The sequence below is a fragment of the Typopeltis vanoorti genome, chromosome 18 (genome assembly GCF_054136105.1).
Source record: "Typopeltis vanoorti isolate ZY-2024b chromosome 18, IOZ_Tvanoo_1.0, whole genome shotgun sequence".
NCBI classification, from domain to species: Eukaryota; Metazoa; Arthropoda; class Arachnida; order Uropygi; family Thelyphonidae; genus Typopeltis; species Typopeltis vanoorti.
The window spans coordinates 24,079,878-24,102,139 of record NC_143566.1 but is presented as its reverse complement, the minus strand read 5'-3'; the positions used below and the strand labels follow the sequence as shown (position 1 = coordinate 24,102,139).

The window sequence follows — 22,262 nt, the reverse complement described above, 5'->3', positions numbered from 1 at the left end:
TCTCAGAAGAAAACGATCTCCTTGATGAACTCGCTCTCATATCTCAAACCCTAGTAAACAACAGTTACACAAGAAATATAATCAAAAAGATTATTCATAGAAACCCTCCACAGCAGCAACCTCCTGTCATGTAATATATACACTTAGAAAATAGTCCCGAAGGCGTGGAAAGAGGGGAAAATAGTTTCACTGCATAAAGGAGGATCCAAGACTATGGTTGCAAATTACTGACCGATCAGCATATCAGGAGTCGTTGTCAAGGTCTTGGAGAAAGTAGTCAAGGGAAAAATACAGGAATGGATTGATGAAAATGAGATACTGTACAGAGGACAGCATGGCTTTGTGAAGGGTAGATCATGCCTCAGTAACTTGCTCAAGTTTTATAACAAGGTGACGGCTGAACTGGATAAGGGAAATGGGTTTACAGTGATACTGCTGGACCTGGCAAAGGCGTTTGACAGGATACCACATGGAATTCTAATCCGTAAACTACAACATATGGGAATGGATATAGGGTTGGTGAGATGGATAGCTGGGTGGTTGATGGAGAGATATCAAAGAGTAGTTTATTCAGGAGTAGAGTCCAAAAAACGGCCTGTGACTAGTGGTGTGCCACAGGGTTCTGTTCTTGGACCACTGCTGTTTAATCATTTCATTAACGATATAGGGAAGGGTCTAAGTGGGACAGTTCATTTGTTCGCTGATGATGCAAAGTTGGGTAGGGCGATAGTGAATGCAGAAGATGTCAAAGTCTTGCAAGATGACTTAGATAGATTGGAGTTCTGGACTAAGGAGAATGGATGTCAATTTAATGTGACAAAATGTAAGGTTATGCATTTCGGAGTGAAAAGATTAGCAGCAGTATATAACATTGGTGGAACTGTACTCCAAGAGATTGATGAGGCCAGGGACTTGGGAGTGTTGGTGGATAGGGAGATGAAGTTTAGGGGGCACATTGCGAAAGTAGCTAAATCAGCTCATCAACTCACTTGGTTGTTGAAAAATACCTTGACGAGCAGAGAAAAACAAGTTATTGTACCTCTGTACCGAGCCCTGATAAGACCTCATCTCGACTACTGTGCCCAGATTTGGTCACCTCGGTTCCTTCTTGATGGGGACGAGGTTGAGAGGATCCAGAGGCGAGTGACTAAGATGATAGCAGGTCTATGGAATGAACCATATGAGAACAGGTTGAAGATTTGTGGGTTGCAGAAACTAGTTGATAGGCGGAAAAGGGGAGACATGATTGAGACATTCAAATTGCTAAAAGGATTCTATAGGATTAATTCAGATGATATTTTTGAGATCAGGACTGGTGGTGGGAGAACTAGGGGACACCCATGGAAGCTGGGCAAGAGCGTGGTTAGCAGGGGTGTTAGAGCTGGGTTCTTTACTTTTAGAGTGGTAAATGAGTGGAATAAGCTGCCAGAGTCTGTTGTGGGTGCTATGACAGTGAGCGAGTTCAAGGCAAGGTATGATAGATACTGTGAGAATGTTGAACAGCTGCGTGAACATGATGTTTAGGGCCTCCCTCGATGAGTCTAAGGACTCCTGGAGTAGCCCGTGGTAATAATAATAATAATATATATCGTCATCCCTTATGCAGGCCCAGTGTCAACAAAAATAGCCAAATATTTTCTCCTTTACAGGAGAAAAGTACTTCTGAAAGTGCTTTTGGAGCATCTCATCCTCTAATATACTGAATATATATTGTTCCAATATATATTCAATATATTGGAGATGAGATGTTCCAATATATTCAAATATATTGGGCACGGAAATGGGGATGCGAGTTCAATCTTGGAAAATGTAAGGTTTTAAAATTTGGAAAACAAAGATAGGATGCAGAATTTATGCTTGGTGAGAATATATTGTTGGAGGTAGAGGAAATAGGAAATCTGGGGTGATAGTGGATAAAGATCTAAAAAATAGGAGACACATTGCCAAAATTGTGAAGACAACACAAAGGCTTCTGGGAATGATGCAGAGGACACTGACGTGTAGAAGTAGGGAGATTCTTGTTCTGTTGTATAAGGCTTTGATTAGGCCACACATGGATTATGGCCAGATTTGGTCACTGGGTTTTCAGAAGGATGAAGAGATGTTGGAAAAGGTCCAAAAGAGACTGACTAAGGTAGTTTCTGACCTCTGGAATGTCGAGTATGAGGAAAGATTGAGAAGATGTAATTTGCAGAGTCTGGTGGACAGGAGGAAGAGGGGAGATATGATAGAGACCTACAAGTTGGTAAGGGGTTGTTATAGGATCAATGCTGGAGAAGTTTTACAGAGAATAGTGGGAGATCAGGGGAGAACCAGAAGTCATCCCTGGACACTGTATAAAGAGGGTGTGAGTAGGGGAGTGAGAGGCATGTTTTTTTCGTGCAGAGTTGTGAATGCCTTGCCTGAGAATGTGGTGTCTGCAAAGAGTTTGAATGTGTTTAAAACACGGTATGATGAGCTGTGTGTGATAAAAGGACCTTCCAGATGAGTCTTTGACTCCATTAAGTCTTGGGGTGGTAATAATAATAATAACTCTATAATCTTTCAACGTCAAAGTTGCTCTCAAACCTGTCAAGACAATACGCCACATTTTAAGATCTCCAAAGGACATTAATGCCTTCTTCAAATATGCTGGTCTATACAACCTCCCATGTTCCTGTGGATTAAATTACATAGGGCAAACATCAAGAAGCCTGGAAATTAAAAAAAAAAAAAGAACATATAGGGGACGTGAACAACAACAGAACAGATACTTCAGGATTAGCCCATCACTTCTCGATCTCTAATCACACCATTGATTGGGATAACAGCTCCATGCCTTATATAGAAGAAGATTTTCGATGTAGAAACTTCAAAGAAGCTGCAGTTGTACTCTGCTCTGTAGCAAATCTAAACAGAAATCAAGGAATGATTCTGAAAGACATCTGGAAATGCCTAATGAGTTCACTCACCTTACCAGAATTTAATTTCGCTAAAAACTATATAATGCGTTCAATATACAATGACTGATACACCACTTTCCGTGCTTATGATGTTATGCGTCAGTTTTAATTTATTTGACTGTGTTATTCCATTCTTCTTTTTTTACTAGCAAATGTTAGTTTCTATCATTATACTTGTCCTGAAGAAGCCAGACAGAATAGCTGGTGAAACTTATAGACAATTTGTACATATCATTTACAAATATCTGGTGAACGAATTAAACCAAGAAAAAGCTCAAGTGTTTATGTATGGTGTTATTTTTTATTACTAACAGCACACCTCCACACTCATTATTATAGGTCTCTCTCTCCACCATTAACATCTATGACATTAAAGCTTAAAATGCATTTACATACTATTCTGCAGTGTATTTTGCTTACCCAATAATCTTTAAAAAAAAAAAAAAAAAAATCTGCCTTTACATAACTTCTAGGTATGTCCTCTAATTTTTTATCATCCTCTGTATATAATCTTACTGTTTATAATACCTTTCATAACTTGATTAGGTACCAGCTGATGCTGTGTGGTCACTCCATACCATGACGATATGAAGCAAACGTTTGTTATTGTGCTCTACCGGGCTTTTCTTGAAGCTTCAGCTCTCTGAAGACCTATTGCACCATCCATCTCATCAAGGGTGTGTCACCTCACCCTTTTCCAGGTACTCTTCCTTTTGCTGTTATGTTTTGAAAATTCTTTCTGCCATTCTTTCTCTGTGTCCAAAGTATTTCAGCTTTCTTCTGTTAATGCTCTTAAAAGTCAGTCTACCCAATCCTATCTAAGAGACATTTGCTTGTCAGCCATGTATGAGACTCATCAATATCCTGTAACTACTTCTCAAAAGCAGCTGTCCTTTCCCCATCAGTTTTCTTTGGATTCAGAGTTTCACATTAATAAGTTGTGATTGAGAAAACAGCTACATCCAGAATTTTCACCTTTGTAGTGAAGAATGTATTTTTGCAGACTATCTAGGACTGACTATTCTCTTGTCTGTTCCTAATTTTTTGATCTTCTGAGCAACATTTCTTTACACTTATGATTAATCGCAGATACTGAAGTTTGCTACCTTCAGTTATTTCTCCTTAAAGTACCTTTATTTCTCTGGTCCTTCTCTGTCATTATATTCATCTTACCAGGAATGAGTTTAAGTCCTACAAATCTAGAACAAAATCTTGACAGGGTTAACGAGTTAACTCTAAATAATTAACTCTATCAAGGATTTGTTCTGGCTCTGTCCTGTCCAAAGGTTTTCTTTGTATCACTGGAATATCTTAGATGGCTAAACCATTTGCCACCTATCTTAATTCCTGTCTTCTGCTCATTTGGTACTATATTATTAACATCAAGCCTCTGCTGAATTAAAAGATTCATCATGGGAGGTCCACACTCTTATGCAAAAAGATTATTGAACCATACCTTAAACCCATTTATAGTTTATGCACTTGCCACACCTTCAGGCAATACACTTCACCTACCAACTGTTCTCATGTAAAGAACTTACTCCTCATTCCCTTGTTCACATCCTTATAGCACTCCTAGGGAGCCTCTTGGTCTACCTTTGCCTCGTTCTACTCTGTGAAAAATCTCCACGTTAAACTGGTAACGGTCCCTCACTAACTTTTGTCTCAGTCATATCTTCTGTTCACAAGGCCCTGCACAATTGTATTCCCTCATATTCACATTCCACAGAACTGACATCGACTTAACTTCTTTAATATATCCTCATCCCCTTGAAAACCAGGCAACCAAATCTGTGCTGTAGTCTAACCTGATCAAGGCCTTATACAAGGGAACATAACCTCTTTTCTGCTGCAATGTTCTTACAATTTTAGCAATATGACCCCTAAACTTCAAGTCTTAGCCTGCCATCACTCTCAGCTCTCTCATCTTGGAAGATTATTTTGCACTTGGTTAGACTATAATAAATTTAGTTTAATCCTTTATCCAAGTGTAAGCAAACAAAGTTTGCACCTGAAAATATCTTCAGGACTGAGTTAAGCTGGTGCAACTCCAAGCAAAGGTGGACCAAGCTCTCATCACTCCTTGTCTCAGTATCTCCCATAATGCAAAGCACATATCCTTGTGGACATGTATACTGCTATGCATTAAGGGAAGGGCCACTACCCAGACTGGTTTCGGTCTTTATTGAGGTCTCGTCAGTGGGAGGTAGACCTAAACGTGGAGATACTAAGACAGAAGCAATAGGAGAGGTCATGTTTACCTATACAAGTTGCCAACAGGTGTATTACACCTTATTATTGAATTACTCTGGATTTAGAGAAAGATGTTGGAAGTTTATTTTGCACTTGGTTAGACTATAATAAATTTAGTTTAATCCTTTATCCAAATGTAAGCAAACAAAGTTTGCGCCTGAAAATATCTTCAGGACTGAGGTAAGGTGGTGTAAGACCTTAATAAAGGTCAAAACCGGTCTGGGTAATGGCCCTTCCCTTAATGCATAGCAGTATATATGTCTGCAAGGAGATGTGCTTTGCATTATGGGAGATACTGAGACAAGGAATGATGAGAGCTTGGTCCACCTTTGCTTGGTGTTGCACCACCTTACTTCAGTCCTGAAGATATTTTCAGGTGCAAACTTTGTTTGCTTACATTTGGATATAGGATTAAACTAAATTTATTATAGATCTCTTCCACCTCCTTCAAAATTTCCTCATTAATTGTATACTTACATCCCAACCTTGTCTACCAAATTTCCAGATCTTACACTTTGTAACATTAAATTGATAGTTCTGCTCACTTCCCATTCACATGGTCTATTGCAAATCAAGGCCACATCTGTTCTGTTCCTCATAGTTCTTCCCAACGTTTCATTATCAGCAAACAGCTGCATATCTCCAATCTATCCCTATATTGTTAACAAAGAAGTTAAATAATAATGACTGGACTCTGCTAGTGACCTTCCTCTTTTGGGATATTGCTCCCTCATACACAGCCTACTGATACCTATATGATGACCAGTCTCTTATTCAGTACTGTTTCAGTTGAGTTACCAGCTTATCATGTGACAATCCATCAAAGTCTTTGAAAAATCCAAGTCTATTACTGTATACTCATCTCCCTTATCCAGTGAATTCATCACCTTTTTGCAGTACATAAGCAGATTGCTAAAAACATGACTGCCCCTCATAAACTCATACTGATCATCATAGAGAATACTGATATTATTGATTCAGTACTAAATCCTGATCCTCACCCAACACACAGACTAGGAAATTATTAATTCCTTATATAATTAAGTCATAATAAAGCAGAGGATTTGAAAATCTATCACTGTGCGTTGAAAGAATTCTCCATAGAATTAACAGCATCCTTGGCATACCTGTTTAATATGAGTCTTACAACAAGGAAAGAAGTCCTAAAGGAGTGGAAAAACCTGTTTCACTTCAGCAAGGGGGAGGAGGAGATAAGACTGGAGCTATAAATTATAGGCTAGTCTGTGTGTTGGGTGATGATTAGGATTCAGTACTGGCTGAATCAATAATATCAGTGCCTCCTTTACCATACACTCCAGCCATTCATGATGTTGCCTTAACAAGGATGAAATATCCTGATAATCTGCTTATTGAATACATCAACTGTATTCTCTGTACCAGTTGCCAATCTACCACTGACATCGCCTTCCCATAGTCATTCTTTCTTTTACTTGCCACATATTTAAAGATGCACTAGGATTTTTCTTGGCTTGATTGGCTAATTTCTATTCATACTGCACTTTTTGCTGTTTTTACAAACCAAGTCACCTTCTTGGCCTGCTTTGTACTCTTCATGCAGCTGATTAAATATTAGCATCCATCATGCATTGCCTTCCTGGTGCCTTCTTCCAGATTTCATGCTTTTAAACCTTTCATTCATCCATCCTTCTCCTGTCTTATTTAGCCTTTTCATCTTTGGAATACACTCAGACGTTGCTGCTGCTGCTGTTTAATAGCCCTTGATCAATGCCCAAGTGGCATCTGTTTCCTTTTTGGGTGAATAAACTCAATCATTGCAGTAATTCCATGTTTCTTATTTTCCCTTCTTTCCATACCATATTACATAGTTGGTGCATTTCTGTAACCATACTTTCACCACCATATTTAATCATTTCTCCAGTAATGTTATCGTTACCAGGACTCTTCTTGTGTTTTAGCTATCCTATTGCTTTTACTACCTCTCCTCTTAAAATGTCCATATCATGCTCATTACCTGGTGGTGATATCTGCTTCAATTCTTCAGTCAGTTTCCCAACGCTATCTGAACCTAGTTTTTCTTCATATAACTCACTACAGTATCTTGTCCACCGCTGTACAATTTTTTCTTTATTCATCAATACTTTGCCTTTTTCATCTTTAATTGTGGTCTGTTTTGATTGCCACTATTAATGGTTCTGATCATTTTGTCCTTGTTTTATGCCCTCCATAGTACTGTTCTATATTGTTGCATTGGGCTTCTAACCATTTCATCTTATCCATTTTGATTGCTTTTTTCACCTCATTACACTTTCTTCTATATTGCTATTTGATTTGTTCTGATGTATCCCTTCTTATCTTCAACATTCTTTTCTCCTGTACTAACTTCAGTGTTTCTTCTGTAATCCATTTCTTCTTGATCTTCTCTTCTTCTGGTACTGTTTCTTCAACTGCATCTTCTATTGCCTTCATTACTCTTTTCACTCTTAAATTCAAGTTTTTTTCTTTCTCCACACTTTTAAGTTTCTCTTCTAACACTGTTCTGTACCTTCTTCCTATTTCTGCTTCACTTATTCGTGCTGTATCTCTTCTATTCTGATGTTGGGGTTTATATTTTTTAATTTCATCTTGATGTTTGCAATCACTAAACTATGGTCCGAGTCTATATCCGCTCCTTGAAAAGTTCGACATTGCTGTAATGATGTTATCCATCTTCTTTTAATCATGTTTTTGGTTTTCCCATCATTTGATCACCACGTCCATTTTCTACACTCCTTTTGTTGGAATCTTGTGTTACAGATCATCATCTCGTGGTCCACAGCAAATTCTAACAATTTTTCACCTCGTCCATTTCTTTCTCCAAAACCATATTTTCCCATGATTCTTTCCCAACCATCATTATCTATTTCCAACTTTGGCATTCCAATCTCCTTCAATAATTAGCACATCTTGCTTTGGTATTGTTTCTATTGTCTCTGTCAGATCTTTGTAGAATAAGTCAATATCCTCATCTGTGCTGTCAGATGTGGGTGCATATATCTGGACTATTGATATGTTGAATGGCTTTGCCTGAAATCTTGCTACTATGATTTGTTCATTAACTGGTTTGTAGCCTAACAGTGCCTCTCGAGCTCTTTTGCTAAGAAGGAAGCCAACTCCTGCTTCGTGCATGGTGTCATGTCCTGACCATATTACTTCGCATTCATTGATCTCTCCAGATGATGTCCATCTCATCTCTGCCAATCCTAGTATATCCCATCGATATCTCTTCATTTCCTCATGAAGTAGTTCTAATTTTCCTGACATCCAGAGTGTCTGCACATTCCATGTTCCTACTGATAACAGTTCTGTTAGTTTCAATTTCTGTTTCTTTTCGGTATCCCACTTTTTGATCCAACCCCGATCGCTTGATTGGTATCGTGGGCATTGTTTATCCAGGCGATGCCTGAGCCAGCATGTTGCATTTGCCTCATCTTAATCATTTCATTCTTCAACTTGTGCATTCTAAAAGTTGTCTTCTCTCTCCCCCTTTCATATCACTCCCTTAGTCATTCAGGCTTTCTTCCATTCTCGCAGTCACGCACCTTGCATTTGTTTCATCATTTAGGCTCGCTTCTGTTGCCACAATCACTTTTGTGGTAACAGAAGTGAGTTTTGATCACCCTTCTAGTTGATCTGATTCTCAATTTAATGTCCCTCACTGCCTTCTGCCTTAAATCTGATATTTTTCACTTCTCATTCTCGACTTTAATTTGAATCACTGCAGTGCATTAAAATATCATGCTGTCTGGAGACTGTAACTCTCTCTTATTTTTCTTGTTCAGTCTCTCAATAAAAACATCACTCACAGTTGTCTATGTATATATATTGCACTCTGTGAACCATCTTAGAAAAATCCACACCTCTCATCACTCAGTTTTTGCATTGTGCATTTAGTTCTTGCCCTCATTAACTGTATGTTACATAGAATTCTCTACAAAACCCACTAACAACCTCAATAATTATGCATTCAGTCTCATTATTACTAATAAATTAATTTTTAGCAATATCCTTGCCTACCTGAATCCAGTCATTTGGGCCTACAGCTGTTCTTACTTTGGCTTGCTGTATAGGTTAGCTGTAAACTTGACGATATATTGAAGAAAGCTCATTACCTTCTACAGTTTTCACTTGTTGAACATGGTCAAAAGTTTTTGTAAGTTTTGACCACATTCAAAGTCTAGTTGTTTATGAAGAACGTTGTCAAAGGAAGGCTAAATTCTAGATTTCTTGAAGACATGCCTAAGGCAAAAAATATGATCTCTGTATGCTTACCTTTCCTGAAAGCAGCCTGTTCCTTAGCCATCTTAAATTTGACTTTGACTTCAGTCCTGTTTATTTAGAATGTTGCTTGTATGGGAGACTGCAAGAACTATTAGTTCTTGCAGTCTTTCATATTTGAATCCTTCAGTCTCTAGGCCATGCTTCGTCTCCTATATTCTTAAAATAGAATCTTGTAGTGCTTTGATTCTGAGTAAATCTCTCTCTCACTCTCTCACACACGCACGCAAACACACAGCGTGAAGAGACCCCCATTTGAAGGCTCTGACATTTTATGTGCCTTTGCAAAATTTTTGACTGAGGTTAATCTCATGTGTTTTGTTTATCTTATCCATAGTAACACTGACATGTTCTGTAGTTCCCAAACAGGATCCTATGCCTAAGCCCTGAACATTGCTCTCATTATTCTCCTCAACAGCTGATGCAGTATAACATTCATTATCAGATACAGTCATATTAGGTTTTTGGAATGAAGTCTGCTAAAAGAAGTGGTAGGGTAAGAAAAACCCTTTTCCCAGAATAGGTGAAATATCCATTGGTCTGCAGCTGAGGGGGGGTGCATCTGGTAGGAGCAGATTCTCTCCCATAGTAAAATCCCTTCATCAACTTAAAATCCACCACAGTTCAACTTATCCACTATAGGCAAAATTGAATATATGATGTTTATTTTTATTTTTAATTAATTTTTAAATGAGATGATAATCAGTTTAAATGTACTTTGAATCTTAAACTTGCTGCGTAGTTTAGAAAATAAAATTATTAGGCAATAATAAATTTCTTAATGAATATATACATATTGAAATTTATTTTATTAATTGCACAATAATTCCCTAACAACATTATTTTAAGTATATTTAATGTATTTAATTTAATTACATTTAATGTAATGAAGTATACATTTAATCAATAAAACATTCAAACAGAGATGTATGAAAACAATTTAATGTACAAAATTTGCAATCAAGGTTTGTTGACTGTCTTCACTGTACAAAAGCAAGCAGTTCAAAAGGTGGCACAAGCATGAGATTTCAGAAAATATTCCAGAGATAGTGTGGAAAGATTTACTATCCAAATGATAAGAGCATAGAGGATGGGGTGGATGCCAGTGTTCCAGAAAAGAAAAAGCAACCAGTAGCATGTTGCAGGATTCTGTTCTCTGGCAACGACTGTTTCTTATTTTTAATGATATTTCATCTGCCAAGACTGTAGCTCAGTTTGATATTTTCCTTTGATTAGAAAGACCTGGGTTCAAATCCCATATACACCTCCGAATCAAGCAATTAGAATAATCAAAGAAAATGTGTTGAATGATTTGCAATTCTAATTTATTGCATAGAAAATAATTGTTACCAAATATGAATTAGCATAATCTAAATCCATGTACTTTATATAACCAACACATAAAAATGTAATATAAATTATAAGAAAACTGTTATTTGAACACATTCACAGAATTAGAATAATTTTTAACGTGGTTCAAAATATTGGAATATTTCAAAGTTTTCTGAATTGATTTTGAGGAGAGCATAGAAATAGCATATATTTCAGTAGCTGTGGAACTGACTTGTGTGTGAGGAATCATTTGCATGTGGATTTCAGTTAATGATTTGCTAAACATGGGTCAAACAAGTGATATATCGGAAGCTAAGAAGTTTCGTATGGTGTCCAGATGGTCAAGGGACTTATCACACTGTATACCCATGGTCAGGAGAGTAAATTGGGTAGAAGTTAGATGGATAAGCTTGAGCTGCAAATAAAGAAAATGTTATGGATGATATGTAAGGAGAAAGGTAAACAGCTAACTCACAAAGAATACAAGGATCAGGAAATAAAGGTGACCACCATGGTAAGGAAGGCAAAATCAGATTATGAGAAGAAGTTAGCTGAACAGGCAAAAGGAAATCCCAAAGAGTTTTTCATTATGTGGCAAGTAGGAAGAAGATCACTCAGCAGAAATTGTTGAGCTACTTGAGTGATCATTTTGCAAGGGTATATCATCAAAGTGAAGATATTGTTGTGATTGGGACTGATGTGAGAACAGAAGTTGAAGAATTGCAGAATCTGAATGCAAATACAGCTTTGGGATTGGATGGAATATTGGAACAAGAATGTGCAGGGAAACTGGTGATAGCTTTGACTAGGCTGTTTAATTTAAGTCTCAGCTCTGGCAAAGCCCCAAAAGAGTGGAATGAGGGTAAATTAATTTTTTTGCATAAAGGAGGATCTAAGTCTGAAAAATTATAAACAAATTAGTATCTCAGGAGTGGTGGTAAAAGTACTGGAAAAGTTGATAAGAAAGAGAATTCTGGAATGGGTAGTTAAAGAATATGATAATCTTATGGCAGGCAGCATGCCTTAGTAATCTACTAACTTTTTATAATAGTGACAGCTGAGTTGGATAAAGGGAATGGCTACACTATGATACCGCTGGATTTTGCAAAGGTGTTTGACAGGATATCACACATAGAACTCTGTTACGCAGACTGCAACAAGTGGGGATGGATATGAAAACTGGTTATATGGGAAAAAAGGATGGCTGATGGATAGATAACAAAAAGTGGTATATGGAATCTAGGAGGTGGTAGGTGACTAGTGGTGTGTCTCAGGACCCAGTGCTGGGGGACGACTGCTGTATTATTTATACATAAATGATATAGGAAATAATTTGAAAGAAGATATTCAGTTGATTGTTGATGATGCAAAGTTGGGTAGGGTAATAATTAATCAAGGTGATGTAGAAAGTTTGCACAACGTTAAATAGGCTTGACAATATGTGCAAAACATAATGGATGTTAATGTGGAAAAGTGTAAAGTTATGCATTTTGGGATACAAATATTTCAAGCTGTGTACCACATTGAGGGAACTGTATTCCAGGAAATTGATGAAGCCAAGGGAAGGGATCTTGGGATAGTAGTAGATGGGGCACTGACGCTTAGAGGGTATATTGCTAAAGTCACCAGGGTCGCTAACAAGATTACTTGGTTTTTGAAGAACACACTAACAAGCAGAGATGAGTTAGTTATCACCCCTCTTTATTAAAGCATTGATACAACCACATCTGGATTACTGTGCCCAGGTCTAGTCACCTGGGTTTCTTGGATATACAGAAGCCATGGAGAGGAGGAGGATCCAGAGGTGAATGACCAAGATGGTGAGTGGTCTGTAGAATTCTCCCTATGAGGATAGACTGAAGGTTGTGGATTGCAAAAGTTAGTTAATAGTTGCAAAAGGGGACGATTATGATAGAAACATTTAAGTTAAAGTATTTTAGAGGATTGCAGGGAAGATGTTTCTGGACTTGGCTAGTGGGAGCAGAACAAGAAATTATCCTGGAAGTTGGGTAAGAGTGTGAGAATTAGATTTTTCACTTGGAGAGTGGTGAATGACTGGAATGGGTTGCCTGATTTAATTGTGAGTGCTTTGTCTATTAACATGTTCATTGCCAATCAAGCGATATCGTGTGATGCGAGTTCTCACCAAATGGCCGATCACGCGCTATCGCGTGGACGTCGCTAACTAAAAAAAATGTGGCCACCACACGAAATTCCAATGTCCAGCTTGGCAATGAATGATATCGCGTGATGCGAGTTCTCACCAAACGGCCGATCACGCGTTATCACGTGGACGTCGCTAACTAAATAAAAAAATATAAAAAATTTGGCCACCACACGAAATTCCAATTTTCAGCTTGGCAATGAAAGCGTTAATGGTTTCAAGGAACGGTATAATAGATATTATGTTGATAGTTTGAATCTCCCACAATAAGTCTTAAGACTTCATAGAGGTGTCTGCACAATAATAATAATTGTTTTGTGTTGCATTATTAATTAAAATGCATTTTGAATTCTGCACATATTGGCAACTGAATTAGAAACCTTTATGCAGATATACGTAAATGTCACTTATGCAGCATGTATGCAAAATACTTGGTCATCACAAGCGTCACCACATGTAACAGAACTTCCTGTGTGCAGCAGTTGACTGAAGCATTTAATGAGGGCTGTTACTGACCCACATCTCACCAAACTATGCACAGGGAATTGAAGAGGATTGGTATTGGCAGTTGCTAAAGGAGGTCCAACATGGTATTAAATAAGTGTCTAATTCAGTGGCTAGTATGTGCATAAATTACACTTTAGTGTTTGAACTGTTTTTGCTTCTGTATACTAAAGATGGTCATGAAATGCAACCAAATTTTATGTATTAAAGTCTTTTCACATGCAATCTCATATATTTGAATATTTAATTGTGACATAATGGTGAAATATTAATTACTTAATGTAAAATAAAATTTTCACTAAGCATGTCTAGACGTATCATTTAAAGATGCACTGATATGAGTTGTAATCAAGTAGCACTCATGGTATCAAGTATCACAGTATATTAATTCTCACAGTAACAATAAACATAGTCCATAGGATTGGTCCAGATTTGTTAATTAATAATGCTTTATCACTTTCTTTACACAGTTTTTCCACAAGGACAAGAGTCCTTTTACACCCTGTCTGATGATGATGGAAATATCATGCATTTAAAATCCAGACTATACTAGTTTGTAGTAATAGGTGCATTTTTAGGTTCAACAAACCTAGCCCTGGTGCAGTGCTGAATTGCTTCATAGGGAACCTTTTTAATACCTGATTGGGTATAATCTGTTTTGCATAAATTGGATGAATGACAGTGCTTTACTTCATTTAGCTGTGGTATTATCCTGCATATGTGTCTAGTATATCCTAATTGCCCTTTCCACACTACCTTGACTTTAGCTGTGCCTTGGTTTGTTATGTGCAGTTTTCAAATCTGTCTACATATCTTGCAGTTTTTCTCTTATTTTATTTGAAAATTCTCAACCATAATCAGCCTCCAGAATACTGGGAAAAAATTATATCAAGAAACTATTAACCAACTTTCAGGACTTCGCATACCCATTATCATTATCACATGCTTGAGAGTAAATTTTAGTTTTAAAATGTTTAATAAACTCTACCTTGCTAAATTGTATAATAAAAAATATCCATTAAATGCTTTAACAGAATCCTCATAGTGTTATTCTATAGAATACCTAGTTAATGTGTAAAATAGCTTATTTCATGTTTTCTCAAAACATACCAATTATTCCACAGAATACCCACTTATTCTATAGATATGGTCACATGATATATAGTTCCATATATGAAATGTTGTGAAATTATAATATATTTGGTACTTTGGTGGCCTGAGGCTTGCATAATTTAGGACCTCATCTCTATAGACCAAACATTGGAATTTAGCTCACTTCATATTTCCAATAAATGATATTCCAGAAGAGGAAAGTCACGAGTAGTGTGCCCCTGGGAGTGGGGGGGGGGTTCTATTTTGGACCATTGTTGTTTAATTTGTTTGTAAATGATATTGGAAAGGGCTTAAATGGCAATATACAGTTGTTTGCAGATGATGCCAAGTGGGAGAGAGTTATGAGAAGTAGAGCAGATGTAATTTTGCAAGAGGACCTAAATAGATTTTCTGAATGGGTAAGTTTGTAGGGATGTCAGCTTAATATAGCAAAGTGTAAGATTTTAAAATTTTGGAAACAAAGATGGGATGCAGAACATAGGATTGGTGGAGATATTTTAGAGGAGCTGGAGGAGATAAAGATCTGGGGGTGATGGTTGATAGGGACTTGGACATTTTGCTGAAATTGTGAGGACAATACAGTGGATTATGGGAATGCGGAGAACACTGACATGTAGAAGTAAGGATGTCATGATTCCATTGTACAGGACGTTGATCAGGCCACATACGGATTACTGTGTACAGATTTGGTTGCCTGGTTTTCAAAAGGATGAGTTGTTGGAATGGGTTCAGAGATGATTCACTGTCTGTTTTGTTTGTTCTCTGGAATGTGGAATATGAAGACAGATTAGGCCAATTACAGAGGAAGAGAGGAGACATGATTGAGATGTATAAGTTGATGAGAGGTAATTACCAGATTAACGTGGATGAGATTTTTCATAAAATATCTGGAGACGGAGAGTGGGAGGCCATCCCTGGAAGCTGTATAAGGTGAGTGTGTGAGTAAGGGGGTTTTTGGTAGCAAGGTAGACTTTTTGCATGGAGAGTGGTAGGTGATTGGAATGCATTGCTTGAGAGTGTGGCAAGTGCAAAGACCATGAATGCATGCAAGTCAATGGTTGATGAGCTATGCATTTGAGAGTAGGACCTCCCACAATGAGTCTCTTGACTCTATGGAAGTCTGTTGATTATGATAAGCAGGATATAGCTTTATACTTGGTGATAAGTCAACTACACCCAAAGATGTTCAACACCATCCTTGCCACATTGGGGTTTTGAACCAGCAGCCTATATGTGGTAAAACAGGAATGCTGTCTACTTAGTAAGCCCATCATTACATTTTATGCATTTACTCAGGTTTATAATGTGTAAACTTATCTGATGAAAACGTATATAATCCTCAATGGATAATTGGATATGCCGTCCCATTTTTTATATTAATGGGAAACTGATAGACTCTCTATTTAAGTTACATCATTCATGTTTTCATATTACACAAGACTTGAAATATTGTTTTATTTCTAGATATGTAGCTTGTCATATAGCAACTGCAAGTGGAATTAAAGGTGGGGTGAAAAAAAAAATTACTGAAATCAGATATATGGTGAAACAAGACTGTGTATGCATATTGTGTGCACACTTCAATGCATATATCCTCAGCAGATATTTCGGATATACTTGTAACATTACTTTTATTTAATTAATCATATCTCTTATGCTATTTATAGTGCACGACACTTTATATTCATGTCACTTCACTATTTTTTTTTAGGTATACATTAGAACTGTATATGAGTTTGTCATGGAATGACTATAAATAGAAGCTAAGGCAAAAAAATAATGGCAACTGATATAAGTGATATAGTGAAACAAGGCTATGTACGAATAAGGAGCCGCAAACTAGGAGTAAGTTTTATCATTTCTTTAAGTTTTTTTTTTTAATCATAATTTATAAACACCAACCCTAACCTAAACCATATTTTTTTCATTTCATGCCATGTGCCTTCAAGTGCACAATTTAGATCTTTACCCCCTGTGTCTTTTCTTGTTGATCTTTCTTCTCTCAGTTTGTTTAAAAGACCATACCACCATAGATTACCTCTTTTATTACATTTTTATTACATGATTCATAATGTTCCTTTCTAATAGTGTAATTCGTACTGATTTTGAACTACTTATGCCATCTATTCACTATTTTTCCTCAGAACTTTGGTATGGTGTTCTCTAGTCATGGATTAGTCAATGTTATTTTTACCTTTCTGATTTTAATATTCTGATTTGTAAGTGTGGCAAAAAAAAAAAAATTGAACACCATCTCAAATACTGCTACTTTGGTATTTGAACAACTTTCTCTCTTTTGATAAATTTATTCACCTGGCTTTTCCACCCTAAAAGCTTTACTATGTATGTTATCTATATCCACATTTTTAAATATGGATATAGATAACATATTATGTTATCTATATCCATATTTAATTTGCCATCTTCATTAAAAATTGTGTCTAAATAGCTTTTTAGACACAATTTTTAGCTATAATTGGTTGTACAAATTCCCTATTGGGATTGTAGTTATGGTTTGTTTTCTTGTCTATTTTCATAGGTTATTTTCTTGTTGGTTTTTAGCAGCTGTTATCTGATTTAATGAACAAACTGTTTGGCTTGTTGCAGATTTATTTAAGAGGAATGTCATTCACATAGAGGAGGAGGAGAATGTGGAGGCAACTCGCTGAGAACAGCGACCCTACTTAAGTGGGACGAGCTGCAGGAGTCATTCACATAGAGTGAAGAACTATACTTAATTCCACTAATTAAATGTCATGTTTAATGTCACTTTGCTTAGCTGTCTTTGTACTGCAATCACAACAATGAAGTGACATAGGTTCAAAATCTCATCTAGGATGTGAAGAAACTTTACAAGTATGTTTCACCTGTAGGTGAGCTAGCCGATTTCATACATAGGTAACGAGGTTTTTCATGGTGTGGTTCGTCTGAATTATAAATAATAGTGAAGATAGTGTTACAACCCTGATTTAATGTCAGATCTGTGAATCTAAATTTCAGTCGGTGATTTACAACTTAAGTCTGATCTCTGTTTAGTGTACTCGACAAGATTTTGTTCAATATACTGGTTTAGTGTTTTTTCAAAAGATCAAGATGTTTTTCAAGATCAAGAAAGCCTAATGGATTCTTATTACATTCCCATTTTTTGACTGTTATAAAGTATAAAATCTGATCTTAACTGCTGATTGGTATAAATTGCGAGCTTGCTCTTTACTAATTTTCCCTTCAATTTTTCAAGCATGTTTGTATAATGCTTTCTAGGAAATTCCTATGTACTCGTGTGTAGATGTGTTAACTACTATGACAGCTGTTTTCCATCCATCTGAGATATAACCGTCTTATTGCAGATGATTACTTCAAATATTCAGTATCCTTATTTTCAATTTTTATGTAATCTTTAGATGTTTTTTTTTTGATATTCTTTCCTCTTCCATTTATGTTTTATTTATTTATTTTTCTCTCAATAACCTACAGAACATTTTGCCACTTTCATGATATTTATCTTTTATCATATTACCAAAGTTTTCCCTTGAATTTTAACTACTTTTACACATAATTCAGCTTTCCTACATTCTTTTTATATATTATCTAAGAACACTTGCTGGCTTTAAGCTTCAAGAACTGTTAACTTTGTTCACAGGTTATTATTTTTTTTTTTTTCAGACAACTTCACTACATTTCTCTGGCTGAATGAATAACCTACAGAACATTTTGCCACTTTCATGATATTTATCTTTTATCATATTACCAAAGTTTTCCCTTGAATTTTAACTACTTTTACACATAATTCAGCTTTCCTACATTCTTTTTATATATTATCTAAGAACACTTGCTGGCTTTAAGCTTCAAGAACTGTTAACTTTGTTCACAGGTTATTATTATTTTTTTTTTCAGACAACTTCACTACATTTCTCTGGCTGAATCAATTACTTTTCTTCACATTTTGTCACTCATTCTCAAGGGTCTTTGTTTTTGAATTCTTTCATGTTTCCCTAATAATATGCCTGAGTCTATGGTTCAGGTTTTGACAACAGAGTCCAGCAATTTGTAATTGTTTATCTTTATTGTTAAAACTTGATCATGGTCAAGGACCAGGACATTAACACCAGGTGACATTCACTTTGTTTTTAATACTTCCTCTACACACACACACACACACACACACACAACTTGGACCAACTTGAAAGCAGTTATCACCAGTAAGGTTAACTTTTTTTTTTTTTAATTTTATATTGAAGCATGGTGTTAGTAATGACTAGTCTGCATCCTGGGCAGAAATTTAAATTAGTATTTGACGTTATTATTATTATTATTAACCTTACATTTTATCAAAATTTTCTCCCAAAACATTTCTGTATATTTGGGATCCCTTTCTACTCTGCATTTTCATCTCCAATAAGAACTAGTATTTTTTTCTTCTTCTTTTTTTTTTTTTTAAATCAGTTGTCCTCTCTGATTCAAATTCCTATATTTCCATGCTAGAACCTGCTATGGGATGGATCATAGACACAGATTACTCATTCATTCTCCAATTTCTGATTCTGAACTTGGCCCAGAACACTGCCATATCAAAATTATTTTCATGCTTACTGTAGGTTACCAGAGATCTTTATTTTCATCCCCCCCCCTGAATCCTAGTGTTTGAAAAAAATCATAGTGTTCAAAGGTTTCATTTTCATGGACCTAATAGCTTATTAATATTATTTTTGTAATATTCATGCTTGCTAAGGGGAGTGAGTTTTCTAATCACTGTGGAAATAAAATACAAGATAATACCTTTATCTCAAGACCATAATCGGGTGCAGGATCATATATTTATGCACTATGTTGTCCACTGCATTATTATTGGCTTATTGAAGCAATTTGCAAACACACACACAATACTAATGCATTTGTAATGAAGTATTTTTAATTTATTAATTCAGTTGATATTTGTTTTTTTTAGTACCACACTTTTTTATTTTATTTTATTTTCACTGTTTTTTTTTTTTGTATTCCACAGCTTATTTTCTGATATAAAAGCAATCAATTTCTATTAAATCTGTTTGGTTGTGTTGTAGACAGTAAAAGCAAATGTATGTTAGATGCTTGCATATAGCAAATCACTAGGGGACCAGAGAAATATTTCATGATAGTGTAAGGTTCACTATGGGGGGAAAAGATTACCCCCCCCCCTCCTGTTACTCCATTACAGTGTAACAAAGGAAATTATAAGAAGCAGAACAAAAGAAATGTCATGATATTATACATTGACAGAACAAAGGATTGGCATAAATCAAGAACAAACAATATGAAAAGTACAAATGCAAATAATGAGAGACATAAGTAAGAACTAGTAGAGTGTGAAATTATACAAAGGAGACATAAACATTAGACCATAGATCCACTAAACCAGTGGCTTTCAAACTGTGGGATGTCCCTTCCTTGGGGGGGGGCATGAGAACTCTTTATAGGGGATGCAAAGCAATATCACTAAAAGCATAACTCAAAAGTACTTGTAACACATGTCATTAATATACTAAGTTAGAAATGTAAGTTCTAATTTTTTAAAATAAATATCTGTGGGCTATTTTACTTTCAGGTTTGGTTTGAAGTATATTTGTGTACTATCAAACAGATTGTAAGAACATCTTAATTTTACTAGAATAAAATGCACGCTAAGAAAAGTATAGGTCAATATTGTTTTATGAAAAGTGTAGTGGGGTGTGAGAATTTTTTTTACAAACAGATGAGGGACATTTCTTTAAAAAGTTTGAAAACCACTGCATTAAACCATTAATGTTTTGAATTTTGAAATATTATATTAGTGTAAATTGATAATGCACATCTGACATCTTCATAATGAACTATGGGTAGACTTTATCATTAAAATCAAAAAGTTAGCTCAAAAAATCAAATTCTAAATCAGAACAGTTTTTTTAATCTTTCAAATGCAAAACATGCTGTTGCCCATACAAATTTCATACATTTTAATTCTAAGTTATGCATAGATATGCTGTATGTTGTACCATATTTCTTTTAAACTGCAGTTCAGTACAGAACAGTACCAATTTATGCCAGCTGTCCACCATTGGGTTGCTCTCTAGTTAAGAAGCCAACTTGTTCACACCAGCAGCTAGAGCAATCGCTTTTCCATTTCTCTTAAGCTGATTCATGCAGACTAACATTCATCACCTATGTTCTCTGTATCTCTCAGAACTTGTAGGTGACAAATTATAAAGTTGGCCAGCTGCTAAAATTTTCAGGTTATTTTAGACAGCTTACACATAATTTAGGTTATGAAGGTTTCAGGTGATATCAAATTAATGTGATGTGTTGTATTTTCATATTTCTCTAGTTTTCCCGTTATTGTTGCCTTTATACTTTTTTCATGTTTTGTGTTCATTTGGTTTTTGCTAATCCTTTATATTCTGTCATTATTGGATGATTTCTGCCATTTCCTTTGTCTACTGATTGTGATGAAATTCTGTTTTGAAGGTTTGAGCTTTTATTGTCTGTAATTGTGAGCTTAAAATAGCATTGGTTCTATGGGACTTGTCTGTAGTTCATTATAGCACGCCACTTCATTATAGTTGCTTGCAATAGTGCACATCTACTGTAGTAGGCTTCTCTATGACCTTGAAATTTGTATAACTTACAGAGCATACCACGTAATGATTAATTGTAGTAATCTAGGATATTATAGTGCAGCCTATCGAGGATAGGCTACATGATAATTTTGCAAATCATTTGACAGAATACTGCATGGAACTCTGTAATGCAAAATAGAACAAATGGGGATGGATATGACACTAGTTAAGTGGAGGAGGATGGCTGCTGGACACATATCAAAAAGTGGTATATGGAGGGCAGAATTGAGGTGAAAATAGGTGACTAGTGCTGGGACCATAGATGTTTAATTTGTACATAAATGATATAGGAAATAGCCTGAAAGGAAATGTTCAATTGCTTGCTGATGATGCAAAATTAGGTAGATTAATAGTTAATCAAGGTGATGTGGAGAGCTTGCAGGACGATTTAAATAGGTTTTCAGTATGGGCAAAAGATAATGGGTGTCAGTTTAATGCAGAGAAATGTAAAGTTTTGCATTTTGGGAAAAAATAGATTACAAGTCATGTCACATTGATGACACTGTATTTAAAAAAAAGTTTAGAGGACAAATTGCTAAGGCAGCCCATAAGAATACTTTGCTATTGAAGAACACATTCACATGTAGAGATAAGGAAGTTGTTATTCCTCTTTATAAGGCTTTGATATGCTCACATCTGGATTACTGTGCTCAAATTGGATTTCTTGGGAATGAGGAAGCAGGGGAGAGGATTCAGAGGCAAGTGACCTGTGGAATGTTCCCTGTGACTATAGATTGAGAGTGTGTGTGAATTGCAGAAATTAGTTGATAGGAGAAAAAGAGAGGATATGATAAAAATATTTAAGTTGCTTAAAGGATTTTATAGGATAGATGCTGGAGAAATGTTTCGGCACTTGTCTTGAGGGTTCAGAACAAGTGGTAATCCATGGAAGTTGAATAAAGGTGTGTTAGTAGGGGTGTGAGGACTAGATTTTTGCTTACAGAGTTGTCAATGAGTGGAATAGATTGCCAGAGTCACTTGTGAGTGCTTTGTCTGTTAATGGGTTCAAGGAGAGATATGATAGATTGA

At 36.0% G+C, this 22,262-nt stretch overlaps 1 protein-coding gene across 2 annotated transcripts in view; it reads left to right on the top strand.

The window, feature by feature from the left end:
• Positions 1 to 22,262, top strand: part of LOC150096546 (docking protein 5-like) — an 86,916-nt gene that overhangs the window by 31,586 nt on the left and 33,068 nt on the right. Inside the window, exons 3-4 of one of the 2 annotated variants that reach the window (XM_090407936.1) lie at positions 3,489 to 3,643; positions 16,316 to 16,449. In XM_090407936.1, the coding sequence (XP_090264062.1) occupies positions 16,384 to 16,449 (66 nt within the window). In that variant the 5' untranslated portion in view covers positions 3,489 to 3,643; positions 16,316 to 16,383. The remainder of the gene's footprint in view (positions 1 to 3,488; positions 3,644 to 16,315; positions 16,450 to 22,262) is intronic. The other variant, XM_090407935.1, reaches the window with a different exon arrangement.